A 20931-nucleotide genomic window follows, 5' to 3' on the forward strand; every position below is an offset into this window, starting at 1 on the left:
GTTACTAGAATCAATTAAGAGAGAAATCTTTGAAATGCAGAAATTGAAGGTAAACAGAAGCAAGTTTTCAGGATTAAGAGCGCTGATTAAAAAACTGCTTGCATCAAACAATACCACTGGGGGGGGGGGAGATATACACAGACTGAATTCTTTTATTGTGTACATAGGACAGAAGTCTTTTCTAATCAAGTGCTTAGGAAATGCAAAAGTCTGGACATGAAAATTACATGGACAATAAGTCTTTTTTCTCGAGGGTGACCAAGACGGCAGAAGGATGATCATTTTGGTTTTTTTATCCACTACAAGACATTCTTTAATCTCCAGCTGAAAATATTAAGATGATGTTACGCAGAGGCATTTGTAATAAGTAGTCACTAAAAAGGGCAGGCTTCTGATGTTAATAAGGAAATCTAATTTACTTGCCAAGTATAAAGATTGGACAAGAATATTAAAGTGAAAGATGTCCCTGAAAAACAAGGGCAACAATTCTAATCTTTATTCTGTAAAAGCTGACCTACTTATATAACCCTGAAAGAGCTGTCCTTGAACTATTAATGTTGAGAGACATCCCATTTTAGAACTGCTTACACAAAGATTCCAACAAAATTTCTTGCAAGGTATTTAAAGAGCTCAAAGCAGTGAAAGAGGGAGGAAATGCTTTGTTTACTGTGCTCTACTATCAGCTATACCAATACTAAAAATTTTCATTGCCCACAGGGGTCCACCAATGCAACTATGACAGGACCCTACACAAAAGCAATTTATAACCCAATAACAAATTACATTAGGTGTGTAGCTCTATGCCTACTCAAATGGTTCCATAGTGGCTGAAAAACTTTTTAGGATGATCCATAAGAACATAAGAGTAGATGGGCAAGAGCACACTAGTGGTCCATCTAGCTCAGCATCTTACCCAGGATGGTCCATACGAATGTAAGAGTAGATGCGCAAGAGCACACTAGTGGTCCACCTAGCTCAGCATCTTACCCAGGATGGTCCATACGAACGTAAGAGTAGATGCGCAAGAGCACACTAGTGGTCCACCTAGCTCAGCATCTTACCCAGGATGGTCCATACGAACATAAGAGTAGATGGGCAAGAGCACACTAGTGGTCCATCTAGCTCAGCATCTTACCCAGGATGGTCCATACGAATGTAAGAGTAGATGCGCAAGAGCACACTAGTGGTCCACCTAGCTCAGCATCTTACCCAGGATGGTCCATACGAACGTAAGAGTAGATAGGCAAGAGCACACTAGTGGTCCACCTAGCTCAGCATCTTACCCAGGATGGTCCATACGAATGTAAGAGTAGATGCGCAAGAGCACACTAGTGGTCCACCTAGCTCAGCATCTTACCCAGGATGGTCCATACGAACGTAAGAGTAGATAGGCAAGAGCACACTAGTGGTCCACCTAGCTCAGCATCTTACCCAGGATGGTCCATACGAACGTAAGAGTAGATAGGCAAGAGCACACTAGTGGTCCACCTAGCTCAGCATCTTACCCTGGATGGTCCATACTGAAGTAAGAGTACATGGGCAAGAGCACACTAGTGGTCCATCTAGCTCAGCATCTTACCCAGGATGGTCCATACGAACGTAAGAGTAGATAGGCAAGAGCACACTAGTGGTCCATCTAGCTCAGCATCTTACCCAGGATGGTCCATACGAACGTAAGAGTAGATAGGCAAGAGCACACTAGTGGTCCATCTAGCTCAGCATCTTACCCTGGATGGTCCATACTGACGTAAGAGTACATGGGCAAGAGCACACTAGTGGTCCATCTAGCTCAGCATCTTACCCAGGATGGTCTATAGGAACGTTAAGAGTACATGGGCAAGAGCACACTAGTGGTCCATCTAGCTCAGCATCTTGTTCCCAACAGGGGACAGTCTGGTGCCACAAGGAAGCCCATAACCAGGACTTGCAGACAACACCCCCTCACCTGCTGCCTGCTTCCCAGCATTTGACCATCAGAGGCAGTCTGCCTCTGGACTTGGAGATCCATGTCAGCTACCACGGCCAGCAGCGAGGGAATATCTGTCCTCCATAAACTTGTTTAACGTCCCCTTGTTAAATCCACCTAAACCACACGCAACGCACGCTGACGGGCGATACAAAGAAATCCAAAACCAACCTCTTGGGAGTTCCCCTGCTTACAGTTACCATTTTCATCAGACAACATGGTGCCCCTGCCATAACTGAAGAGGGCTGCGACACCCTCCGTTTGCTCGTGTCCCTCGATTGGCTCACCTTATTTCACCAACTTGCCTCAGAACCTCCTCTTGAGTTTTCACAGCCGTATCCAATCCTTGAAGAGGCACCTTGGGAGGGGAGGGAAAAGGAGGAGGAAGAAGTCACACAGAGCGTGCTGGTGAGGCCAAGAATGGCAAAATGCCGAATGGTGTCACCTGTGACATGATTGCCAAAGGAGAACCTTAAATCTACCTGCCCTTGCTGGCCTGGGACACCAGCTCCTCTTTTTGAAATCTCGTCTGACAAAGTAGAGACGTATCTCCTCTGCTCATCCAGGATCATATCCAGTTGCCGGTTGAGCTGCTTTATTTCAAGATGGATTCGGTTTTGGCCCTCGAAAATTTGCCTCAGTTCACGGTCGCTCACTGACTCAAAGAAATCATCTGCTAGGAAAATGGAATAAAGGAAGAGAAGATAACTCTAGCCGCTTTGCATTTGAAGTATTTAATATCCTACTTTCCTAGCACATGCTCAAAGTGTTTTGCGACATGACAACGCAACCATCACAGAATAAAAAGCCATAACGAAATAAATAGACAATGCATCAAAGATAGGGCCTCAAATACTCACAGATGCATATTCATCACATATCAGAGTGGATCTAAACAACCATGAACGATACTCTGCTTGAAGGACGTATTGTCGCTATTTCCCCCTTCGTATGGCTACTCCTAGTATTGACTAATTACTGTTTCTGGAAGATGTGGATCCTCGGGAGCAACGCAAGAGCGTGAGAGACCACAATAGGAACCCCTGGGAACAGCGTGAGGGCGTGAGAAGCTACAATGAGAAGGGCACACCCAAGGATTTTGCTTTTACTTTCAAATCCTTTGCACAATGTGATGCCGTCTCACATCTACTGCTATAATATTTTATGCATGCAGTGGGACTGAGCATCACCATTCAGCGCTTGAGCGCAGCTGCACACAACACCAGAGCAGCCAAGCCTCTGCTCACTACATAAAACACAGAAGACTTAAGCAAGCATCACAGTAAAAAGGTCTTGGAAAAACTAGTTTTGACTTCAATAGGAACTATTCCCGAGAACACAACACGAGAGTGAAACAAGCGGAAAGGAAATTAAGCCACAGACTGGGCAAGTGACAGCAATACATTCTAAGCATGGCGCAAGGATGACACAAGGACATGACCAACTACACATCCAGGCCGCCTGGCAGCCGTTGGTATCTGATTTCACATCCCACTGCAAAGAGAAGTAGCTTATCTGGGCCACTCTTCAAATTCCATATGGCTTCAAGGTGTGCCAGCTCTGGAGACTTACTGGTCCCTGGCTACAGATCAAGACAGGCAGCCATGTGAGTCTGGCTGCAGCAGCAGGAAGAATCCAGTAGCACCTTAAAGGCTAACAAAATCTGCGGCAGGGTAGGAGCTTTCCCTTCTTCAGATGCAACTAGAATGTGAGTCCATCTGTCCTTTATATCTGAAATCATTCCGCTTTCCAATATACAGGACGGATGGACTCACAGTCTAGCTGTATCTGAAGAAGTGAGCAGTTAACTCACGAAAGCTCCTCCCCCTGCCACGAATTTTGTTAGTCCTTAAGGTGCTACTGGACTCTCTTCTGCTGATCCCTGGCTGTTCCTTGGATAGACAGCAAAGCTGTATTCAGACACATCAAAAAAAAACCCATGGTGTATTCTTTATAAGAATGAGCCTTGAGAGTCCTCGAGGCTTACATGTTCCCTCCCCTTCCGGCGCGCGTCAGATATGAGAGATGTGGCACACAGCAAATCACACTTTACGGTGGAGTCGGATTTGGAGGCAACAAACTTTGGTTTGCGCTCTAAAAAGCCGGATTCCAAACCATGGTTTAACCTTTGTAGGCAAGAAAGCAAGACGCAATTAGTCGCTTCTTCTGACATCACGACAAACCATGGTATGCCGGGAACCATGAAGCCTTCAGTATCCAAACTATATGTGCAGGAAGGGGGGAGCACAAACCAGAGGACCCCCAGGGTTCATTCCCATAACAGTAAGGCTCACCAGAACCATTAGCGAAGATACACTGTTAAGTTCAGATCGTATGAAGGTTTGCATGCTTCAAAGGACAGGCAGGTCCACAGACTGCAACATGCCCCTTCTGCTTGGTCACTTTGCCACCTACCTATCTGTCCTTCCACATCGGGGTGCTCCTTCTGGAACTCCTCCTTCTTTTTATCGAGCTCTTGCTGGAAATGCTCGAACTCTTCTTGGTATTTTTCTTTGTCCTTCTCGGGAATTTCTGTGTCAGGGGTAGGCTATAAAAGCAAGTTTTAAGAGGAAAACTGGTTAGGTGGGCGTCGTCAAGTGTTTCTGCTGAGGATTCTTAGCATGAGGGCTATACCCCCCCCCACCCCAGAACCTCATCGCAAGAACAGTTCACGTAATTCTTTTTTTCTTTAAAAATATTGTGGAATAATCAGTCTTCAGTCCATTGCTCTTCCTGGGCCAGTCCTCACATGTCAATAACCCAACCATGGATTAGTCACCACTCCATTAAAAACCAAAAGACCCCGAAGTATTGGGAAAATGCCTACTTCTACCATTGTTCAACCGTAGTGACTGTACAGACAACCACTCCCTGAAGATGCATTATATTCTGTTCCAAACAATTTTGCCTGGGGAGACTTTGTCATCTAGCCTCTTCCAGCTGCTCCACCCCCCACCCCTCGCCTGCTGGTGCCTTTAAAAGAAGCTGCTACGTAAAAGTCCTGCCTTATGCCTGGGCAGACTTTTCTAGTTAATAGTTAGTATGTCTGGGGCAGTGGTGCTCTGTGTTCTTGGTGCTTGTGGGGGCCACAGTGGGAGGGCTTCTGGAGTTCTGGCTCCGGTGGTGGACCTCCTGATGGCACCTGGGTTTTGGCCACTGTGTAACATAGAATGTTGGACTGGATGGGCCACTGGCCTGATCCAACATGGCTTCTCTTATGTTCTAAAGAGCAGAGGTCCATCAATGACTATTAGCCAGAAGGTATAGAGGAAATACTCTGTCTGGGGTAGGGGTGTGCAAAAAAATAATAATCTGGATTTCTTGGGTTTGGATATATTGGACCCCCCCCCCCCCAATTCAGGATTTCTGAAAAATCCCAGATCCCATCCCAATACTGGTATTGTATTCGGATCCATGATTTTTTGGAAATCCTGATTTTTTTTCCAGGTCCAACAGACCCAAGGGAGGAGGGAAATAGCGGCAAAGCCAGAAGAAAAACAGCTGACAGAAGGAGCAGATTGCTCCCCCATCAGCTGTTTTTTATGCTTCCCACTGCATTCCTTTTAAACAGGTGGCGTTTAAAGGGATTGCAGAAGACAACTCAACAAACAGCTGACCTGTGGGGGAGCAGTCTCCCCGTGGGGCTCAGCTGATATTCAGGCTGGCTTCTCCTGCAGCCCCCATTTAAACGAAGCTGGAAGAGAATCTGGATTTCTTGGGTTTGGATATATTGGGCCCCCCCCCCCCCAATTCAGGATTCCTGAAAAAAACCAAATTCCTATACTTGTATAGTATTTGGATTTTTTTCTTCCCAGCTCCGTTATAGCCTATGGGACCATTACAGTCAATGGGGAATCTATCGGGGGCTATCCAGGGGCGTGGGGTTTTTTTGAGGTAAAAGCGCCAAAATTTCAGTGTGGTTTCTGGTGCCTCTCCTCAAAAGACCTTCCATGTTTCAAAAAGATTGGACCAGGGAGTCCAATTCTATGGGCCCCCAAAGAAGGTGAATCCACCCGCCATTGTTTCCAATGGTGGGGAAAAAACAAGGACTGATGTCAAACCAGACACGTGCCCTCCCCCATTAAAGAAAAATAGGAATGCACTGGGGAGGGTAGTGTTCTTCTGTATCGGTGCCCAACTGGGTAAGGCCCACTCCACACTGATGGCATGGTTGTTGAGTTTTAGGCTCCAGAGAAAAACACCCCCACCCCACCCTAATTCTGATTGGGCTGTTTTGATCTGTTCTTGCCCCACCCAGCTTCCCATTGCTCTGTTTAGCTTCCCAGTGTTGTTTACTAGTCTGAACATTTCATGCTGGTTTCATCATCATCATCATCATCATCATCCTCCTCCTCCTCCTCATCATCATCATGCCAGTATTCGTGCAGGTCTTTTAAACTGCTTGCTTTATATTTTTTAAAAGTGTTGCTAGAAGCTACCTTAGGTATAAATATATAACGCAAACATATACGTTGCAATGAGGCAGGGTTTAACTATCTTAAATAAATAGATTATCTTTTAACTAGAACATGCAGCTTAGCACCAAAGATATTCTCCTTAACTAAAGACTGATCATTACTCTTTTGACAACCCCCAGAATTCAAAACACACGATAAAGCCCATTAAACGGAAATAAAGAGATTGTTCCAGGATCTGGCCTCTCTTAAAAAGATTCCACCGGCTATAGATTACATGTTCTTATCACCTTTCTTGTAGATACTGGAGAATGCCCTTTGTGCTGCAGGAGTAGCTTTCTCAAGTAATGAGAATAGAGAAAACCCTTGTTTCCAAGACACCCCCTGGGATCACCCACAAGCAAGATATTTCATGGTTGAAGGATGCCTACCGCTTCTTTACCAGGCTCCGTCAACTGGAAAGTCAGGAAAGACAAGACATCATGGTCATCTGAGGGAAGGGAAAAAAAAATGAAACACATCGAGTTACTGGGGTGGAGCATCCCAGCAGCATAGAATTATTGTCAACACAGAAGCTAGACTTCCTATCCTCTGGCCCGCCCGAAGGTGTAGTTTCTTAGGGGAATGAGAAGCGCAGTGCCAAGCGCTGCCACTTAACACCAGTATCTCCCCCACCGCAACTGTGAATTCAGCAAATGCTAAAGCAATACTTGCGTGTGCACAACCTGTGAAACCTGGCCCAATGGGGTTCCACAGATAATGGACCCCCAAAGCCACTGAGGTCCACTCCAAACTATTCTCTGGGAAGCAGCTGCTGTCCCCCAGGTAGTTGTACTGCCTCAAACCGAGCAAACTATACAAGCACCCCTAACACTGGGCAAACCTGCCAGAAAACACATAGGTTCTGGTATGTTATTGCACTGCAAGTAAACTACTACAGTTACAATATAAGAAAAGGATTTATTTAAATGAAAAGAGGAATGGGAAAAAAACCCCAAAACCCACAGTAGACATTTTCAGATTTCAATACGGAAGAAAAACTACAAAACTAGGTGGAACTACACAACACCTAACTCCAAAAGCAGAAGTTCCCTTAGTTGCTAGGTAGGTATTTACAAATGTCCATAAGGAATCCGGGACCAAAAAAAAAAACCAGGGTTCCAGCATACAAAGCAAGAAGCTACACATTGCTCCCTAATACACAAGTGTCATGCTATCAGTAGCCCCCCACTTTTTTCTTTTTACACCAGTTGATCCACTGCGGTTATACTCTTGTGGCCCTCTATTCAGTATCATAGAATCACAGAGCTGGAAGGGGCCATACAGGCCATCCAACCCCCTGCTCAATGCAGGATCAGCCTAGTATAGGTGACTCCTATTAACCTAGAACATTTTATTTCTTTATTTGTCAGATTTACACCCCGCCCTCCCAGCCGAGGCCAGCTCAGGGTGGCTTACATAAAGGAAATAAAACACACACAAATAAGCAAAGGTATGTAGGTCCCGGACCATAAACGGCTTTAAATGTAAGAACCAGCACCTTGAAGCAAATTCGGTATGCTATCGGTAGCCAGTGCAATGCCTTCAGCACAGGCTGAATGTGCTCCCGCATTGGGAGGCCCATTAAAAGCCTGGCTGCCGCATTTTGCACTCGCTGTAGCTTCCAGATTTGCAACACGGGTAGCCCCGTGTAGAGAGCATTACAGTATTCCAATCTCGAGGTGACCATTGCGTGGATCACTGTTGCCGAGTTGTTGCGTTCGAGGAAAGGAACCGACTGCCTGATCAGCCGAAGATGGTAAAAGGCAGACGCGGCAGTGGCTGCTACCTCGGCCTTCAGTGTTAAGGAGGCATCCAAGAGCACTTCCAAACTCCTAACCTCCGGCGCTGGCACCAACGGAGCCCCATCGAAGGTCGGGAGTGGTATGCATAGATAAATCTTCTCAATGGGTGATTTCATGGTTTTCCCTCACAGGGTTCCACAATCCTACTAACTGGAGCTCTAGTTGGAAAAGATCCCTAAACCTCACCACTACGTTGAATCGATAAAGATGGTGCAAGGAGGACATGGGAATGTCTCTATTCCCAACAACAAACAGGCTACAGGTGGAAATAACGACTTCAGGGATTTTAAGCTACCCACGTTGTTAACCCTTAAGCACCACTTCAATGGGAAGGGAGAGCCAAAACCTCTACAGCATATATTTTACAGGCCAGCTAAAAGGAAAGTCCTTGAAGGCAACACTTGAACTTGTTCCTCCTGTCCACAACTCTTTCCTCCTGCAGCCTTCCAAGAATGGGACCACTTACTGCCAGTAATGGATGCTAATTATAGAGTTTCCAAATATATATATATATATTGGTTGACATAAGCTTAGTTTGCTCAAAAGAAAAAAAAAGAAAAAGGCCCAACATACAAACACAAGGAGGTACAACTTGAATAGTGAGAACTTACCCGCAAGACCACCGGTAGCTGCAGAGATCCCAAAGTATCCCTGAGATGGTAGCACCATGTCTTCAACTTTGGCACAAAATTCATAGTCTTCTTTGTCTGGAGTAAAACCATTGTTTATCAATACCTAAAATGAGAGATGTGAACACATGAAGCAGCCTTATACTGAGTCAGGTCTACTCCAACTGGAGGTGGCTTCTGAAGGTTTTCCTCTTATCCCTGCCATTTAGCCTCCTTTGAAGACAGATGCTATATCATACCAACCACACACACACACACACACACACACACACACACACACACACAAAGCCCTTTACCACTCATACTAAAGAGATGCTACATGTTAAAATCCTATGGAACTATGTCAAGAGCCTTAGCAAACTGTGATGAAGTTGTCACTTAACACACAAAGGGGGCAACATCTAAGTTGGTTGTTTCTCATGAGCAGGCTGCTACAGGTTCCAACTCCACATCTTAAAACAAACGACCAGTGGTTCGCCCACACTGAGTGAAGGAATGGAATGCTATGATGGTTCCCCCAGGATCCCCTTTTCTTCTTCTTGGCTGGGCAGCCACTTTTATTGCTTCTTTTTCAGCCTGTCCCACCCAGATATTTAAATGTGCACAGATATCTGCTGACCAGACTAGGGATATAAGGGACCAACTAAAAATCTCGCTTTTGTCTTTGTTAACGGCACACAAGAGGCCGAAGATCATTCAAAACTAACAAATTGTTTTATTGAACATATGAGGGGAAATGGTCAGGTAGGTATCAGGTTTAGGGCTTAAGAGGTGAACAGGCAACAGGAATGAGGTAACTTTGTCACAAATACACAGCTGTTTAGTTGCACAGACAGGTCTTTAAACACTGAAGAGAGAGATCTCTTGGCAGTCTCTGCTTAAATAAACTAGCATAAGCTTCTTTGTCTCCAGGACACTTAAGTTGGTGAAGGCAGGAACATTCATAAGAGTTCAGGTATCCCTTCTTAACCACTTGACAGGGATCACCCCCCTTTTTCAGTGAGCTATTTCCCTCAGAATGGATAGAGATCACCCTCCTTTACTAGGAGCTATTTTCCTCTGGCATGAAAGGGGATTCTTCTTGATCCTCTTCACTCTCTTAACCTTACTTCCCAGTCAACTGTTAGTTCTTAACTGCCACTCTTAACTGTAGAATTCCATTTGAACCCCCTGTCACTCAAGGTTCTCAAACCGGGTTAAAGCATTAACCATTTACAGTCTGTCACAGATGCATTTGAAGTTACATGGTACTTTTCCAACCAAACAGTGCTAATTTGTAAAGCCTTTCTGTGTTGTACCATCACCCAAACCCTGGGCTTCTCTTCCTAGCTTGTGTATATGTGTGTGGGATGTGCTACATTAACAGACCATCACAACGAATGTATAAACTGAAAGCACATTAGATGAAAGTTACTAGCCCCACTTGGTATCCGCACATGTCTTATCTCACTCAGCCTTATCTCTCACAATCATCAATATGGAGGTCATCAGGAAGTCTGTACAGTCAGGGAGATTCTAATTTTAAACACACACTTGAAGAAAAGCCCATGAATTTGGAACGCTTACATGCAAGGTCTTTTGGTAGTATATGATCTTTGCTCGGACAGGGTAGGGTTTGTTACGAAAGTCTCTCTGACACGATGCCAGCGCTTGCGTGGAACCATCGCTGAAAAGAGAGAACAAACACCAGCTTGAAAAACCCAGAAGAAAAGTTGCTTAGCTTAAATCTAAAACAAATGTAGCAGAGAGAACAGCTGAAGAGATTTAAAAGAAACATGTAAATGAACAAAAAAGTACAAGGAATTTATTCAGAAACCGAAATACTACAAACAACTTTAACTGAATTTCATTAACACTAAATCATGATTTTAAAAAAGAGAAATATACCATAGGAAAAAGCCTCTGGACCAGAAACCAAAGTGGAAGAAGAAGGAAGAGAAGAAGAGAAGAGATTGGATTTATACCCCGCCCTTCACTACCTGAAGGAGTCTCAGAGCGGCTTACAATTTCCTTTCCCTTTGGGTTTCCAAATGTTGGCAAGAGAGAATCAGCGCATGGGCCACATTAAACCAACGGTTTTCAAAATGTGCTCCAAAGAACCCTGCACATGTTATCAGAGGTCCTTGTGTGGGAAGACAGCCACTAGAATGATGATGCACAAACTTTTCTGAAAGGTGGCTCATCAGCAATGACCAGTCTTCTCTGTGTAATTTTATCTTGCCACTCTGCCAAGGGGTTCAAGGTGGCACAAATGGGTTCTCCCTTCCGCATTTTATCTTCACAACCATCCTATGAGGTAAAAGAGTGTGACTGGCCAGCCGAAACCCAGTGAGTTTTACAGCCAAGTCAGGAGTCTGAGCTCAGATTACCTCAGCTCTAGTCTGACACTGTGTTACGGCACCACACTGACTACCCAAGACCTAGAGATTTGACCTGGGATACACACAAGACAACAGCCAGGCCCAAAAGGCCTGGCCGTCACCACCTATGACCCAAGGGCACCCCTTCAAACTTTCTCACAACCTGCTTTCCTTTCCCCGTATGTCCCCCCGAGAGCACTGAGATCTGGGTCACAGGATCGATTAGTCCCCCCTGGCCCTAGGGACGCCAAATTAACATCCACGAGATCTAGGGCGTTCTCTGTTGTAGCACCAACACTATGGAATCAGCTCCCCCAGGAGATCCACGCCCTTCGGGATCTCAGTCAGTTCCAGAGAGCGGTGAAGACGGAGTTGTTCCGCCAAGCATTTAACAACTTAAATTGAGTATGTCAGCGTCTATAGTCGCCATCTTGTGTATCTTATAATGTGTATTTTATAATGTCAGTAAACCGTGATTTTAATGTATTGTATGCTGTTTTACAGGTATTGTTTTACTGTTTTAATGTTGTAAGCCGCCCTGAGCCGCTTCGGCGGGAGGGCGGGATAAAAATCAAATAAATAAATAAATAAATAAATTCTCCCCTCACCCCCAGACCCCGTTCTTCCATGATTGACATTTAAGGGCTCACAACAAATGAACTGAGGCAAAAAAAAAAGGGATTCCCTGAAGTGAGACAACCTGGAAGTCACTGCTAGTTCACAGTGAAAGCAAATAAAGAATATGTTCCGGAGAGTAAGTGTGCGTTCCCATTATAAGGAACGAGTGCTTGTGCTTCACACCAAAAACTAATGCGCTAACCTGGGGAGGGGGGGGGGGCAAAGAGGTTTGGAATGTTCTACTTTTTGTACTATCCGAACTGAAATCTTTCCTGCACACAAAGTCACAGCGTGGCAAGGTGCCGCGGCCAGCTTTTCAGTGAGAAGCCTTCAGCCGTGTAGCGCAGCCAGCTGGAGGAAGCCTTTCCAGCTTAGTATTCCCTTTCTCTGACAAATGGAGAACAAAGTGGGGGGGGGGGGAAGCTGGCTTCCAGTGGGAGCTTCAGGGATGGCCGATGGGTTCTGAGCAGCTCTTCTAAGTCTTTGCCTCGTCCCATCCGGCTGGTGGTGCTTTCAGCTTCAACGCTTAAAATTATTTAGGTCTCTGATCCTTGCTGTCAGCTATGCTGCCACGGGGGTTCGGGAGTTTATTCTGTGTCTTGTTAATTGCCATTGCATTCCTATCCCTGCTGTTACGCCTTTGCTGAAACGCTTATCTCTACAGATGTGCAGGAGGAGGTTGTGGTGTCTGGAGGGCTTCTATGTACCGTGAGACTCAAGAGTTCTCAGCTTTAGCCACCTAACGGTTGCCTGACTTATCCCACGCGTGGGAGGGTGCCTAATTGGCCAAAGCCATGGGTGTGTGTGTGTGCATACGAATACCCTATATCCTATTATGCTCTACTGGCTGTGGCCATTCTTAACAGTGCCTATGTTACTGCATCTATAGCTTTGTAATAAAAGTATAACCGTCCCTGAATGCGTATACTTCGTTGTTAGCTGTGGGTTCTGACACTTGCACCAGGTACGCCTCTGGATCAAGATCCACCACTCTGGCTGGGGAGGGGGGGAAGGGGGGGGAAGGAGGGGAAAGGAAGAGAGCAGCTCGTGGAAGAGGAACTTCACTCTGTGCCAGTAGGCTAAGGGTGTTGACTGGAAAACATGAGGCAAGAAGAGAGCCTAAATAACAGGTAATCGCTGGAGATTCCTTTGGTGAAGCATGGGCGGGGGGGCGGGCAGAAAACAACACAACCGATGGTGCCAGTATGTTAAGGTGCTAATATAGAAATGTGGGGGACAAGGATAAAGCCCTCTGGAGCACAAGGAAAAATAGCCAGAAGGGGATTTAAAGTGCCCTAAGGGTTTGAGTGCTGGGAACGAGAAAACTGGACGATGGATTGATATGCTACACTTGGGTGGGAAAAAACAAGGAGTCGTAAGAGCATTAGAGAAGCCAATGTTGGATCAGGCCAGTGGCCCATCCAGTCCAACACTCTGCCACACAGTGGCCAGAAATACCGGGTGCCATCAGGAGGTCCTGAACACAGATCCCAGTCCTAACCCAACACTCCACACATGCTTTCAGGCTAAAAAGTACTGCATGGGAGTTGAGTTGGGAGGAATGAGGAACTGTGTGGAATCAATGCTATTTTCAAGCCTAATTTTAAACTTTTCTTTTGCTTGTGTTTAAATTAGCTATAACACACTCGAAGGCCCTGGGATTAGGTGGGTGGAAAAATATAACCCAATGGAAGGATTCTTAAAACCATTTCTTCCTAGTATAGACATCCTTCCAGCTGGTTTCCACCATCAACAGAGATCCAACCAACACACAACTTACTTCTGATGGTCGTAATGCAGTTTGCCATTGTTGCCAACAATAACTATTGCCGGATTGTTTTTCTGCAGGAAAATGGAAATACAAGTAAGAACACACTCCAATTTAACCATGACGTTAAACCAGAACTATATAAACTTGAGATGGGGAGAGGTTGCGGCTCAGGACCTGCTTGGCATCCAGAAGGTCCCAGGTTCAATCCCCGGCATCTCCCATTAAAATGATCAGGTGGTAGGCAATGTGAAAGTCCTCTGCCTGCAATCCTGGAGAGCCACTGCCAGTCTGAGTAGACGATACTGAGTTTGATGTATCCACAGTACAAAGTAGCTTTCATGTGTACGTTACTGTTCCTACCCCGGCAAGATGATATCACCAGGCAACAGGCCCAACGGCACTAGGAAGTATTTTTTTTTTAAATAGGAGACTCTGAAGTCCTGCACCAATCATAATTCAGTCACTCATGAACATTTAATGTAGACTTTACATGCCTTATCAGATAATACCCAACACTGAGTTGAAGCATTTAGTGGTTCATTCTTAGCCAGTAAGCAGATTACAATGAAAGGCATTGTTCAGAAATACAACGTGAACAAACTAAAGGGATTAAACAGAGCTAGAGAAATCAAAGCCAAGGACTTAGTCAACACCACTATCTATACACTGGATGGGGGTGGGAAGAGGAGAGAAAACTCCTGCAAAGCTGTTTTGTGCCTTGGACCACACTTGCTGGTAGTAGCCATATTAAGGGGGGTCTCTTAATCACGTGCTGGCCAACTGGCTACTGTTCCAAACTTAAGGGCCGCAGCTTTCATAAATGTTTCTACACTTTGCCTTGTCCTGGATGGCCCAGGCGAGGCCAGTCTCGTCAGATCCTGGAAGCTAAGCAGGGAAAGCCCTGGCAAGTACTTGGGTGGGAGACCTCCAGAGAATACCAGGGCGGGGAGGCCAGAAGCAGGCTATCAAGCCACGTCTCTGAATTTCCTCCATGCCCCAATAGGAGTCGCCAGAGGTCGCCATGACTTCCAGGCACGGGCATCCACACAGACACAAAGCAAAAAAAAAAAAAAAAAAAGAGTTTCTAAACTTTGTGAAAACAGAGGGCCACATATTTCTTGACCTACCCAAGGAAAATAGCTTTTAAAAACAACGTGATGGTTTTAAAGGATATGGATCATGATTAAGAGCATAAGAGAAGCCATGCTGGATCAGAGCAATGGCCCATCCAGTCCAACACTCTGTGTCACACAGTGTCAAAACGCAGGTGCCATCAGGAGGTCCTAGTACTGACCTTTAAAGCCCTATGTGCTCTGGGACCAGCATACCTTAAGGATCACCTCCACCCATACGAACCTAACCGCTCACTCCAGTCACCTTCACAGGGCCTGCTTCAGTTGCCCCCCCCCCCCCACTTTGTGACTAGACAGGTGGCAACCTGGGAAAGGGCATTCTCCATTGTGGCACCGAAGCTTTGGAACTCCACACCACACCTCAAAAAGGATATTATAGCATTGGAAAAAGTGCAGAAAAGGGCAACTCGAATGATAAAAGGGTTGGAACACTTTCCCTATGAAGAAAGGTTAAAATGCTTGGGGCTCTTTAGCTTGGAGAAACGACGGCTGAGGGGTGACATGATCAAGGTTTATAAGATTATGCATGGGATAGAGCAGGTTGAGAAAGAAGTACTTTTCTCCCTTTCTCACAATACAAGAACCCATGGGCACTCAATGAAATTGCTGAGCAGTCGGGTTAGAATGGATAAAAGGAAGTACTTCTTCACCCAAAGAGTGATGAACACATGGAATTCACTGCCACAGGAGGTGGTGGTGGCTACAAGCATGGACAGCTTCAAGAGGGAATTAGATAAGCATATGGAGCAGAAGTCCATCAGTGGCTATTAGCCACAAGGTATAGATAGGAACTCTCAGGCTGGGGCGAGTGATGCTCTGTATTCTTGGTGTGTGTGGGGGCAACAGTGGGAGGGCTTCTAGTGTCCTGGCCCCACTGCTGGACCTCCTGATGGCACCTGGTATTTTTGGCCACTGTGTGACAGTGTTGGATTAAATGGGCCATTGGCCTGATCCAGCACTGGCTTCTCTTGTCAACTCCTTCCCTAGGGAAATTTGTCTGCCTCCCTCTATCGGTGTGTTCCACCATCCGGGGAAGACTTTTGCTTATTTGGCACAGCCCCAAGAATGGGCATTGGCCATCCTTCCTGGTCCCGGTGTTGCTTGTGTGTTTTTATTGAATGATTTTTATAATTTCAAATGTATTCTTAATTGTTCCAATGCTTTAATGATTTTTATGTCTGCCGCCTTGGGGACCCTGATTGGGTGGGAAGGAGGGATAAAAATGCCTTCAATAAATAAAAGTGTTTAAACATTTTCTGCTACCCCCCGCCATCAGCCGTATTGCAACATGGGAGCAGCTACAGAAGCAGCGCAAGTTACTTGCACATCTCCCAACACTTGTACAGGCTGTGCAAAGTGGGAAATGCACAACAGCATCCTCTTTAATGTACAAAGCCGCCCTCCCATTACACCACTTGGGCTGGAAGCAAATTGCCCATTCTTAATTGCATACAATCCACTGGGTTTCACAGACGGCAGTAGTTACGCCCAGACGAAACATGCACATTAGCCACTGAAACCTAGTCTGTGACAGCATGTTCCTTTCACAGTAGTTGAAGAAGTGCACTTTTCAAAGTACAGGCTGATCTTTGAGCTGCAATGCAAGAGATGACTGTCAGGGACTTCCTTTTTTACTGACATTACAAACAAACAAAGCCCCTTGTTCTACCTTTTCAAAATTCTACCACACTACAAAGTAGGATGGAATACCAATGTAAGAGGTAGGTGACCTTTAAGAATCTGTGCACTTCTTACCATTTCATTGTTTGAGCTTCCGCGCTGATGCTGTGCCCCGTCTGGAACACATTTAGCATATGAAACTATCTTATACTGAATCAGACCATTGGTCCGACAAAGTCAGTACTGTCTACCCAGACTGGCAGCGGCTCTTTAGGGTCTGGTAGAGGTCTTTCACATCACCTGCTACCTGATGCTTTTAATGGGAGATGCTGGGGATTGAACTAGGGACCTTCTGCATGCCAAGCAGGTGCTCTACCACTGAGCTATAACTACTCACACGCTAAGGTAAAGTGTCAGCCTATTTCAACATTCACTCGAGAGAAGATTAATGGTGTGAACTGCAGTGCAGACCAGTAAATTCAATTAAATAAGTTTATATAGAACTGTCACCTGAAGCCTTGAAACTCAATGGGACTTCTGAGAAAATGTGGACAGGAACTAGCCATAACCTGTGTGCTCATATCAGATGCTCATTTCACAAGGACTCTGACAAAACAGATCAAGCCCTGCTTCCAGGCATTCTTCCTGATACAAACATTTGGCAAGGCTTTCCACTAACCTTTGCATCGTTGTCGAAGGAGTCAAAGAAGATGCCGACGCCGTTCCAGTTATCGGCTGCTCCAAAAACCTGGCCGTCTAAACCTTGCCCTTCAGTAAACCAGACTGCCTGTTCAGAGAGATTCAAATCCCAGATTTCAGGTTCTCAGTTTCACACAACGGAACTGTTTGCAAAAGCAACCATTCAACGTACCAGTCCGTCTGCTCCTATTCGTCCCCTGCCAGTCACTCGGAAGGTCACTTCAATCTCCCAGTGTTCAAATAAAGATTTGTTTTTTGTCCATACCGATCCCCTTTGGCTCTTCAATGACGGAGTTATCCTTATCTGATCTGCACTGGGTATAGCATCTAAAAAGGAACATCAGTAAACTGATTATTTTAAAAGTTCATGATTTCTGAAGGAATCATGCATGCTACTATGACCCTTTCCCTGCTTCCTTTTTCCTCCCCCCCCCACTTAGCCAAGCGGCTCATTTTCCTTCTTCTTCATTTCTCTGTCTGTCCCCTCAATATTTAAAATGTATCTAGACATATTGTTACCCAGCCTTGGATGCAAGGGAACCGAAAAACCTTGTGTTGACATATGTTTGATTATGACACACAGGAGGCTGATATGAATTCATAACACATAAACTGTTTTATTTCACTTTTATTGGGAAACTAGGAAAAAAACCCGTTATGGAAATAAATACAACGGTCTCTAGAAAGAGGCTCTGGGTGGGTGTCCCGGCCTTGGACACTCAGTGTCAATTTGCTGTGACGACCTCAGCAGGGTATAATGACACTGAGTCCACCATTTTCTCCAGAGGAACTGATCTCTGCTATCTAAAGAACAGTTGTAATTTTGAGTGATCTCCAGCCCTCACCTGGAGATTGGCAATGATGGTTCCCCAGAAGGGAATGGTTGGTTTGTAGGGTGGAGTCTATGGCTTTGTACCTGTCCGAGGTCCCACGCCTCCTGAAACCTCACCCTCTCCAGGCTCCATCCCTCACATCTCCAGGAATTTCCCACCTGGAGTTGGCAACTCTATCTCCTTCCCAGCCAATCATCAACCTACCTTTATTTCCCCCTCACTCTTCAGCTTTCCACCCCCCACACACCTGCAGCCTCTCCCATGCTCTGAAGCCCTGACAGTTACGTCACATTGGCTGTCATACAGGGGCCACCTCAGCAGCATATAAGGATATAGAGCCCACCATTTTCTCCAGGGGAACTGATCTCTGCCATCTGGAAAGCAGTTGTAATTCTGAGTGATCTCCAGCCCTCACCTGGAGATTGGACACATTTTACCTCCGAACAGCAAACTGTTTAGAATGTTAGAGGCAAAAGCCAATCAAGTCACATATGCAAACAACCTCTGTGTTCCGAGGCAAAGGCCAATGAGACTGTATATGCAAATAACCTGTGTTCTGACTGGCTACGGGGGGGGGGGGGGGGAAAAACAGCAAACTGTTTAGAATGTTGGAGGCGAGACTCAAGCAATGCAGCCAGTGGATAGGGACAGATTCTGAGTGACACACCAGGGCGCAAACCAATTCCGGAGCATATGGAATGTTCTAGAGAAGTGCCACCACCATTCGGCTTTTATATATAAGGGAGATGGTCAAGTCAGACGGTCAGAGAGGTTTCAGTTTTAAACGTGGCAGGTGATCTGGAGCTTATTATGCACGGAAAGGCACATTACTAAAATGCAGTGCAATTAATAAAACCTGTGACAGGGTAGCAGAAAGAGTATTACAAATTAGTCCATTGACAGTGATAACCCTGGCCGCATACATCCACCATCTGAAATATAGAACAGAAAAGCCAAAATGAAGTCCTAGTTCTGTAAATTGCTGCCTTAAAAAAACAATTGCTTAAATTCTCATAATCCTCTCTGTCCCCATGTTATAACATTAATTAAATCACAATTCAGCAAACCCCAGGTGACAGGTTGCCATGGCATCTAGAAATTTTATTGTGGCACCTAATGTTTTCAGCAATGTAGTCTGTCTTTGCGATCCTTAGTAGAGGTACAAAGCTTATTTATCATTTCACATTTTTTAAAAATGTTGTATAGCATTGATATTCATATGCATGAAGTTCATGTCCCTGCTTCTTTACATGTTAATTTTTAACCCCATTTGATGGTGCTACATGAATTTCTTAGCCATTTGCTTTCTATGTTGGCTCCAATGTTCACTTAAGTGGAGCTGTTAGAAGTAATAATGAAATTATGAGAAATTGGGGAGAAGTTATGTTTAGGATTAGAGGTTAGCTTTTTGTTGTAGCTGGCACATCTAAGGTAACCTGTATTTATTTAATGGGGAGGGGCCAGGCTCAGTGGCAAAACATCTGCTTGGCATGCCAAAGGTCTCAGGCTCCATCCCCAGCATCTTCAGTTAAAGGGACTAGCCAGTAGATTATGTGAAAGACCTCTGCCTGAGACCCTGGGGAGCCGTTGCCAGTCTGAGTAGACGATAATGATTTTGATGGACCAGTGGTCTGATTCAGTATACAGGAGCTTCATGTGTTCATGAACTTATATACTACAACACTTTCGTCAAGCTAATGGCAGTGTCGTGTGGAACTCTTGTTGTTCTGGGTCTATCCTTCCAGAACCCCATCTTCTGATTAATGGATTTCTGACAACCAGAGCACTCGGACTTTATTGTATTGTATAAGATAGTTTTATTCTGTTTTTAACTGTTGTAATTTCTGGCATACGTGCCTCTTCTGTGAGCCGCCCTGAGCCCGCTCTGGGGAGGGCGGGGTATAAATTTAATTATAAAATAAATAAATAAAGAGGTTTGGATTAGGGTTTGTGAGAACAATGATGAGGAAATATAGTCATTACAACACAAACCCCAGAGGTGTAGAAAGTGAGTCTGGCTCCTAATATTTTGGGCTGGCTCCTAGAGCCAAAGAAAAATGGTTAAGGGCTGAATTAAGTACAATTAAAGCACATCAAGGGACACAGCCCAGCGCTCTACTATAGTGAGTTCACCACCCTTAAGCAAGAATGTATAGGATCACCATTTCAAAACAAATTTATTTCTTAGGATTCTTTGCAGTTGGACGACACATTCAGCAAACACATAGGCCAAATCTAGACACTAATGCAAGCATAAACCAGCATGCCAGATGCCCACATGCAGTAAATGAGAATGTGCAGTTTCTAAAATAGGTCTGTGACGCCCTCTTATCTGGGGAGGTCTGGTTTGCCTTTAAAAGTTCTTATGTTTTTACTCTATAGGGTATTTTCGCCGCCACCAGGGAAATTTAAGACTTTCCCAGCCTCTTACTATAATATATTTCTTCTTCTGGTTTGGTAATGTGGCCAGGGTCTAGGCATTCATGAAGGACTATGTGTTATTTCCTGAGGAATTTCGTTCAGAACTGTTATCTTAAATAAAAGTAGATTTATTTGCTGTTTCACACACTTTTCTCTTCACTGACAGGGCTCTGGGCATGTCACTATGTAACAATAGTTTCCTTTAGCCATATATGGTCACTGTTTCTTTATGCTTTAACTTTTCTTAACACACACCAGACTTCTCTCTTATGTTTCACACAGGAACCGTCTCACACAGAGACCTCAGGACAAAACTAATATATTAACTGCTTTTGTACAGCACTCTCTGCTGTCTGACTAACTGTTTTACTCCGAACTAAGCAACCCACACAGGGAAGCCTCTTCTTATCTGTTTAACTGTACTGTCTAACTGTATCTCCACTCTGTAACTCAGAACTCTCTAACTGTCATCCTTAACTGTAACTCTTGACTGACATATCCGTTCATCCACACAGCATTCATTCCAAACCCCCTCCCCCTCTCTGTCACTCACCAATCATATCACTTGCCTGAGTTCAGCATCCTAGTCTGCCATACATCCATACAAACCACTTTTAAAGAC

The 20931-nt window shown here is 45.0% G+C and overlaps 1 protein-coding gene across 2 annotated transcripts in view; it reads right to left on the reverse strand.

Annotated features, from left to right (window-relative positions):
* Positions 1-20931, reverse strand: part of LMAN1 (lectin, mannose-binding, 1) — a 37612-nt gene that overhangs the window by 10356 nt on the left and 6325 nt on the right. The window contains exons 2-10 of one of the 2 annotated variants that reach the window (XM_015405849.1): positions 17228-17382; positions 17036-17143; positions 13613-13674; positions 10421-10520; positions 8837-8960; positions 6813-6871; positions 4382-4514; positions 2449-2639; positions 2254-2324 (exon numbers count right to left, since the gene is read on the reverse strand). In XM_015405849.1, the coding sequence (XP_015261335.1) occupies positions 2254-2324; positions 2449-2639; positions 4382-4514; positions 6813-6871; positions 8837-8960; positions 10421-10520; positions 13613-13674; positions 17036-17143; positions 17228-17382 (1003 nt within the window). Of the gene's footprint in view, positions 1-2253; positions 2325-2448; positions 2643-4381; positions 4515-6812; positions 6872-8836; positions 8961-10420; positions 10521-13612; positions 13675-17035; positions 17144-17227; positions 17383-20931 lie in introns of both variants that reach the window. The other variant, XM_015405848.1, reaches the window with a different exon arrangement.

Source organism: Gekko japonicus, unplaced genomic scaffold (genome assembly GCF_001447785.1).
Source record: "Gekko japonicus isolate JY-2015 unplaced genomic scaffold, Gekko_japonicus_V1.1 scaffold201, whole genome shotgun sequence".
Lineage (NCBI taxonomy): Eukaryota > Metazoa > Chordata > Lepidosauria > Squamata > Gekkonidae > Gekko > Gekko japonicus.